This window comes from Carya illinoinensis, chromosome 16 (assembly GCF_018687715.1).
Source record: "Carya illinoinensis cultivar Pawnee chromosome 16, C.illinoinensisPawnee_v1, whole genome shotgun sequence".
Lineage (NCBI taxonomy): Eukaryota > Viridiplantae > Streptophyta > Magnoliopsida > Fagales > Juglandaceae > Carya > Carya illinoinensis.
In genome coordinates, this window is record NC_056767.1 from 5,908,847 (window position 1) to 5,917,179 (window position 8,333).

The 8,333-nt window shown below is 36.2% G+C and overlaps 1 protein-coding gene across 1 annotated transcript; it reads left to right on the forward strand.

The window, feature by feature from the left end:
* Nucleotides 1-649: 649 nt before the first annotated feature.
* On the forward strand, nt 650-3,435 carry LOC122299555 (putative receptor protein kinase ZmPK1). Its single transcript, XM_043109927.1, has one exon. The coding sequence runs from the start codon at nt 757-759 to the stop codon at nt 3,145-3,147; it is 2,391 nt and encodes a 796-aa protein (XP_042965861.1). The 5' UTR covers nt 650-756; the 3' UTR covers nt 3,148-3,435.
* Nucleotides 3,436-8,333: the final 4,898 nt, after the last annotated feature.

Genomic DNA, 8,333 nt, shown 5'->3' on the forward strand with positions numbered 1-8,333 from the left:
TATTTGGCCAGTGAAAAAGGAAGACTAAAATTAAAAAAGAATTATTGAGTCTGGTGTATGAGATTTTTAAGTAACTTAGCTTTAGTTTGGTCAAAATTTGGTTTTGGCTATGTCACTACTAATGCTCTAATAATTTAATATATTAAAACATCATAGTATTATTACCATACATAATCAAGTAAGAAATAAATTAGATACTAGTATCATAACATATAATTAAATATTATATATTATAATATAACTCTAGTATATAAATAAATTAGATATTAGTAAGGGGTGAAAAAAACCATAAACCTGTTAAACTGAATCAAACTAGATCAAAATGGAAAAAATTAAAAGTTATAATTATGATCAATCAGTCAATCCATATCATTTCTTAAATTTTTAAAATTTACTTGAGTTGATTCATTCTAGAACATGTATAAAACCCGATCGAATTCAATCGAACCAATTACATTGGTAATGCGTGGATTTGTGTCCCTTTCATTGCTTCACCGACTTGTGCAAGGCATTCACTTACAACATTATAAAAAATTAAAAAAAAAAAATAGATTTTTGTAATCAAAATTTTGCAACCAAAATGACTATTTCCGATTTTGGTCATAAAAATTCGTTTTTACCCAAATATGAATTAAAAGAACTTAGAACACAAAAGGAGCAAGAATTAAAGGGTTAAGGCCATTCTTGCTTCTGCATGCCTCTCTGCGTACCTTTCCCACGCCCCCTCTCCTTTTGAGCTTTCATTCCATCAAGTTCATGGGCACTCTGATCTTGTTTATCCCCTTTTCCGCATTGTTTGCTCCGGCGACATCCACAAATCGCAGTTTGAGTGAAGGATCGTCTCTCTCCAGCGAGAACCCGGAAGATGTTTTGACTTCGCCGGATGGAGTGTTCTCCGCGGGCTTTTACCCCGTCGGTGACAATGCTTATTGCTTTGCCATATGGTTCACCTCTCTAACCTCAAGGAGTCAGGACCGCACCGTTGTCTGGATGGCCAACCGAGACCAACCGGTTAACGGAAGGAAATCGAAGCTCTCCCTGCTCAGAACTGGTAATCTTATCTTAACCGACGCCGGTAAGTTCACCGTCTGGGAGACAAACACTGCTCCTATCTCGTCTTTAGAATTACATCTTCACGATACTGGTAATCTTGTTCTACAAACTTTGGGTGGTAAAAGTTTGTGGGAAAGTTTCGACTTTCCCACAGATACCTTGCTTCCCCAGCAATTACTAACTAGAAATACAAAGCTTGTCTCCTCGAGAAGCCAGACCAACTATTCCTCAGGCTTCTACAAGCTTCTTTTCGATAATGATAACGTCCTCTGCCTTCTTTATGATCGGGCTAACATTTCCAGTCCTTACTGGCCTGCACCGTGGCTTAGGCGCGAGAATGCCAAAAGGTTCGTGTACAATAGTAGCAGAATCGCAGTGCTTGATTCCTTCGGGAACTTTAGTTCTTCCGATAGATTTACCTTTTCGTCAACTGACTATGGGCAATTGTTCCATAGAAGATTGACCCTTGATCACGATGGTAATCTTCGATTGTACAGTTGGGACGAGGAGGGCGAGAAGTGGGTTGTTTCATGGCAGGCCTGGCAGTTTCCTTGTATTATTCATGGTGTTTGTGGGGCTAACAGTATATGCAGCTATGTTCCTGGTATTGGCAGAAAGTGCTCGTGCCTTCGAGGATATAAGATGATAAGTCATACCGATTGGTCTCAAGGATGTGAACCGGAATTTGATCTCTCTTTTGAGAAAAACAAGTTTGATTTTTGGCAGCTATCTCATCTTGATTTTTATGGTTTTGATTATGGTAGCTACCACAATTATACACTTGCTCAATGCAAGACGTTATGCTTAGAATTGCCCGAGTGCAAAGCATTCCAATACAACTTTTACCGGGAAGATACACATTCAGATTGTTTCCCCAAGACTCTATTGATGAATGGACATCGTTTGCCTTCTTTTGATGGAAGCTTCTATCTGAGAGTGCTGAAAAAAGATCTCTCAAATCTTCTCTCAAACTCCAATCTTGCAGAAGAATTCAGTTTAAATTGTTCAAGTGAAGGTCCATTGCTACTTGAAAGAGTATACTCAAAAAGCCCGATAAACGGGACCGTGAAATTCATGCTTTGGTTTGTATTTGGACTAGGAGGACTAGAAATTGTGGGTATCCTTTTGGTATGGTGTCTTTTCATTAGAACCCCCCAAAGTTCAAGTCCAGACAAGCAACTTGCTATCACTGGATTCAGAAAATTTACATATTCGGAACTCAAGAAGGCCACAAAGGGTTTTACTAAGGAGATTGGAAGAGGTGCAGGAGGGATTGTGTACAAAGGGGTGTTGGCAGACAATCGAGTTGCAGCAATCAAGCAACTCTACAAAGCCAACCAAGGGGAAGAAGTATTTCTAGCAGAAGTGAACATCATTGGAAGACTTAACCACATGAACTTGATAGAAATGTGGGGTTACTGTGCCGAGGGAAAGCAGCGACTTTTGGTATCTGAGTACATGGAGCATGGTTCATTGGCAGACAACTTCTCTTCCAATTCACTTGACTGGAAGAAAAGGTTTGAAATTGCTTTGGGCACTGCAAAAGGCCTGTCTTATTTGCATGAAGAGTGCTTGGAGTGGGTTTTACACTGCGATGTAAAACCTGAAAACATATTCCTAGACTCTAATTATCAACCAAAGGTTGCAGATTTTGGCCTGTCCAAACTACAAAGCAGGGGAGAACCCAACAATTCGAGTTTCTCGAGGATGAGAGGAACCCGCGGATACATGGCTCCAGAGTGGGTATTTAATCTACCCATAACCTCCAAAGTAGATGTTTATAGCTACGGGATTGTTGTGTTGGAGATGGTGACTGGAAAAGATGCAACAAAGGGTGTCCATGACATAGAGGGTGGAGAGCAATCACAGCACAAAAGGCTTGTTTCATGGGTGAGGGAAAAGAAGAATAGGGCGGCTTTAACTGAGTCTTGGCTTGAAGAGATCATAGACCCAAGGTTGAAAGGCGAATATGACGTACGAAAGATGGAATTTCTTATTGGGGTTGCTCTGCAATGTGTAGAGGAAGAAAAAGATGCAAGACCCAACATGAGAGAAGTTGTTGGGATGCTTTTGGCCCAAGAAAATGACCATTAGAATGGCAATATGTGACATGACTCGTGAACTCAATACAAACAAGGCACAGAATTAGTGAGTTTAAATTTGATATAAACCGGTTCAGGTCAAAACGGGTTGAGCCATTAAGACATGATTAATAAATAAGTCAGTTTAATCCGTTTAACCTCAAACCAACCTGCAATAATCAGTTTAAATTTTATTTCAAAATTACAATTTGGTTATTGTTGGATTGTAATATAGGTATTCGTTAATATGCTTATGTTCTTATGTTGGACCTATGCTCATATTTGTTATTGTTAATATGCAAAAGTGGTTTTACTATTAATTAAAATATGAAAAATATTGATCCTTTTTGTTAGTAGGTAGTATTATTGTATTTTTGAGATATTGTAACTACTAATAAATATAAGTTTTAACTTTTATTTATATAAGTTAGTTCAACCTATTTACATGAAACGGATTGAAATGAGTCACGACATATTGAGCTTGACTCATTTATAATGAATTATTAAACAGATCAAAACGGGTGATAGGATATGACTAATTATTTAAATAGGAACTATTAGTTTTTGAAAATCTGACTCATTTATCTTAGTGGGTCATGCTCAGGTTGACCCATTTAGTCGAATGTTTATGATTTGACATAATATGAATATGACCTGCAAATACGAATTGCCACTCCTAAATTCACCAGTGATGGCAAGCATGTCATACACATGAATAAAGACTTGATTGATTTTGTGTTACCCACTACCTAGAACAAAAGAAACAGAAAATTAGACCTAGAAAAAAGATTGATATTTTTTGTTAGAGTTTATTACTCAAAATAATGATGTTCCATGCTCAGGTTTTATTGTTTTTTCCTCTCTCTAAATGCCTACGATAGACTTCTATTGTTGGAAAAATAAATTAATCGCCATTGAGATCCCCGATTCCATTCACTTTTGGAGTCATTTCTTGCCATTGTGAAACACACATGAGATACCAAGGATTAAGCTACGTTTTGTAGGTATTGATGCTTTATATATTGTATGGAAGTGCCGCTTGTCTTACTCTATTCAAGTAATGTTAGGTCTAAATCTTAAGTGTGCAAGCCTCCCGTTGGCCTTTTGTAAAAAACTGAGATTCACTAGAAAAAGTAACTTTTTTATTTTAAATTTTCATGAAGGGCCCTATATTTTACAAAACTTCTCCTCAAGATTTGAATATTCAAGGCTTTTACAAATCATTATTATGTTCTTAATACCATAACATGATAAATATATATCCAACAACCATAATGACCATCCCTCCCTCATTTTGCTATCTTAAAGAGCTATAATTGGCACATAAAAATTAGAATTGACGACATCATCCTCCATTTAGTATGTTCCTTTTATTGTCATAAAGAATGTCACATTAATAGATATGGCTAAATTAATTAAAATACCTGTTCAAATTAACTTGGTCTTTCAACAAATTTTCACTAGAACTTTGAATATAAAATCTATTGATCATAATTTGATAATACAAAAATTGATAGTTATTTCATCTAAGATTGTCTTGACTGGCAGATGTGGAATACAACTTATTTTGTTCATCAAGATTCAAATCCCACTTCATCTTGTATATACCCTTCGATAAGGAACTGAAGGAAGATAACTATCATTGTCTATATGAAGATAACTAGCATAATGGAGAGCCTAGATCCATGGAGCAAGTGGCTTGGATATACCAGAGTAGCCTAAATTATAGCTAAAAAATCTACTTTTCTCCTTTTGTAAAGAGTTATTCTACTATGAGTCCACCTTTTTTTAAAATGAATAACAAAATGTCCTTATTCCTGCCGGAGACACACCAAAGTAGCAAAGTAAAATAACTCGAGCTCCACTTTCTGTCGAGGCCAAATATGTCGCCTTGACCTTCCCAAATCAAATCATATCCCCTTGTCACCCTGGACACCCCATACAAAATCATTTCCCCATTTCGCCCGCAACACCCAAACCATATCTTTCCCATTCCACCCAAGATCTCCGCTCTGTCTCCATTCTAGTTGGCCCAAGTCCCCTAAGAAGAACCATTTGGCAAGGTATTGTTTTCCTCTCCACACACACATACACACACACGCACACGCACGCACGCGCACACATACACACGCGCGCGCCCTCACACACACACACACACAGAGTGCAGGATGCCTTTTTTTGTTCTATGTGTATATAGATATAGTTCATTAAGACTTTTTTTTTTTTCCTTTTCACTCTAGTGCTAATATTGTTATTCTTTGAGATTGTTGTTGTTGAATTATGGTTCACTTTAAGATTTATTAATTTGTTGTTCTATGAGCATATAAATTTGGTTCGTTTCAATTTTTTTTTCTTTTCATTCTAGTTGTTGATATTGTTGTTCTTTGAGATTTATTTATTGTTCAAGTTCAAGGATATTGATGATTTGTTTGTGCTAATGTGTGCTTCACTCCAAGATTTATTTGTTGTTTTGTGTGTATATAAATTTGGTTTATTTCAATTTCTTTTTTCTTTTCATTCTAGTTGCTGATATTGTTATTCTTTGAGATTTGTTTGTTTTTCAAGATTTATTCCTTTTTCAAGATTTATTCTTTTAGTTTTCACTAAGTTCAGAAGAGCAACATGTGAAGATAAAAACAATTATTCTCTATATATCTTTAAAATTTACTGCCAGCTTTATATCACAACTAGTGTTTGCTCCATTATGAATGTAAACTTTACAATTGTTGGCAGGAAGACAAGTGACACCGGGATAGAATAGGAGATTATTCTGACGGCTACTTAAACAATGGAAGCTAGAGATTGAAATTGAGAAAAATCACAAATAGAGAGAAACTCTAATATTAGGGTTTGATTATAAAATAAATTGAATGTCCTTCTAAAGCCCACAAGTTGGGCTTAAATTGCTAACAAAATATAGCAAAATTGTAATTAAGGCCAAACAATAGAATACAGAATAACATAACTATAGTTAAAATCTAGCCTAAGAATTTGGAATAAAATTGTTACTAAAAATAAACATTACCATAAAAGAAAATTAACTAAAGGTGACGATTCAAAAGGAAAAATGGCTAATTTTGGGGTCAACAAGGGGCCCACTAGGCGAAGCGTGGTGACCACGATGTGCGCACCAAAGAGAGTTTTCCGGATTGGACACATATGCGCGATTCTAACACCTATAGCCAAAGTTATGGTTAAAATACTAATATTGTCACTTCTCCTCACCCAATCGAGGAATAAGTCTTCCTGCCCAACCAAAGAATAAGTCATTCCTTGCCTAAATCCAATGGATACCGCTTCTTGCCCAATTCCTAGGAATACCCATCTCTTCCTGTCGGTTTTGGGCTGGTCTACCTTCTCGAAGTAGTTCAGTGTTTTTAATGTTGCATCTGTCAATTGAGCCTCATTGAACTCAGATCCCCCTACATCAATAGGTTTGATGGGGAAAGAGGAAGATGGAAGGCGCCACAAGTATGATAGTTGTTCCCCTTAAACCGCATTACTATTTTTTGTCATAATATGTTCATCTTTTTAACAATTCCATCTTTATATTACTTTTTTGTATATTTTTCATTTAAATTTTCTATTGTTTATTTGTCTATTATAGGGATATTATGGACCTGTACCTCTAGTCTACTCATCATTCATGATTCCTTCAAATAGATACCCAAATTCATATCCCTACCCTTGGGGAAGCCAAGTAAAAGCCATTAATTTGATTTTTTTTTAATGTTTGCATTTGTGTACCAATTGCTTGACACATATATAATTGCAACATTGTTCTTACCGACTCTTGGACCAATCATACCTTACTCTTTGTCAGGTAATCTTGCAACGTTGAGAAGTATTGAAAAGACTACACAATGCATAAGTATCCATCGTGCAAATGTGTTAAAGGGTGGTACACAACGTGTAGGTGATTTGTCCACCATGCCTAATAGTACAGAAAGTGAGTGCATCACACGCAAAGGATAAAGAAACCACATCTAATGTGCAAAAAGAGGCTGAGGGGACTAATGATGGTGATGGTGATGATAAGGAACAAGTTCAAGAACCAAGATTTGATATGACTTTTACCAATGAGAAAAGAGGTCTTGGCTTATTACAAATGATATGCAAAGCAAACGGGATTTGGTGTTATGAAACAAAGGAGGAAGCGAGAGGCAACAAGTATAAACCTAGCCATTATAACATCTTAAGGCAATGCCCAACAATTTAAACAATTGTAAGGAGAAGGAAAATGCTCATTTGGTGACTAGGTTATGTGTTTTGACCATTGTTGAGATTTCTTACAATCATATCGTTAAAGCCCATAGAAGTCAAGATTTTTTTTTTTTTTTAATGTAACAAATGTTTAGATGAATAGTTAAAGGATGGTTGAGTTGAATGACAGAGGAGGTATTTGAATGAACAAAAGTTTCAATGCCCTTGTTGTTGACCTAGGGGGAATGAGAATCTTGATTTTCTAGAGAAAGATTGTAGGAATTTTATTGATAAAAGTAGACAATTAAGACTTGGTAAAAGATGTGCCAAACAGTTAGTGACTATTTTGATTGAATGAGATAGATGAATGATGGTTTTGTATCTATTGTGGATCTGAATTAAGAGTATAGGGTCATAAATGTGTTTTGGGTTATGCATGCAATCGAGCGTCCTACGAGTACTTTGGAGACGTTATCACCTTCGATACAACATATCTAACGAATAGGTATTGTATACCTTTTGCTCCCTTTTTGTGTGTGAACCATCACAAACAATCTATACTGCTAGGCACTTGTTTGATTTCAAGCCAAGACACAAATACGCCTGTTTGGTTGTTCCGAATATGGTTGAAGTGCATGAGTGGTTGAGCTCCTAAAGCGATAATAACATATCAAGATCGTGCAATGAAAAGTGCAATTGCCATTATATTTCCAGGTACTCCACATGGATACTATCTTTGGCACATCATGCGGAAACTACCAAAAAAATTAGGACCCTATCCCTATTCAATGTAGGGTTGAAGACTTATATTTAAAGTTGTCTATATGATTCAAAGACATGTAGGAAATTTAAGGATAAATGTGGGGAACTACTTGATAGATACAAGCTTGTATATAATTCATGGATTCAAGGGTCGTACAATGAGAGGGATTTTTGGGTGCTAGTTTGCTTGAAAAATATATTTTGGGCTGGAATGAGCAGTACTACACAACAGTC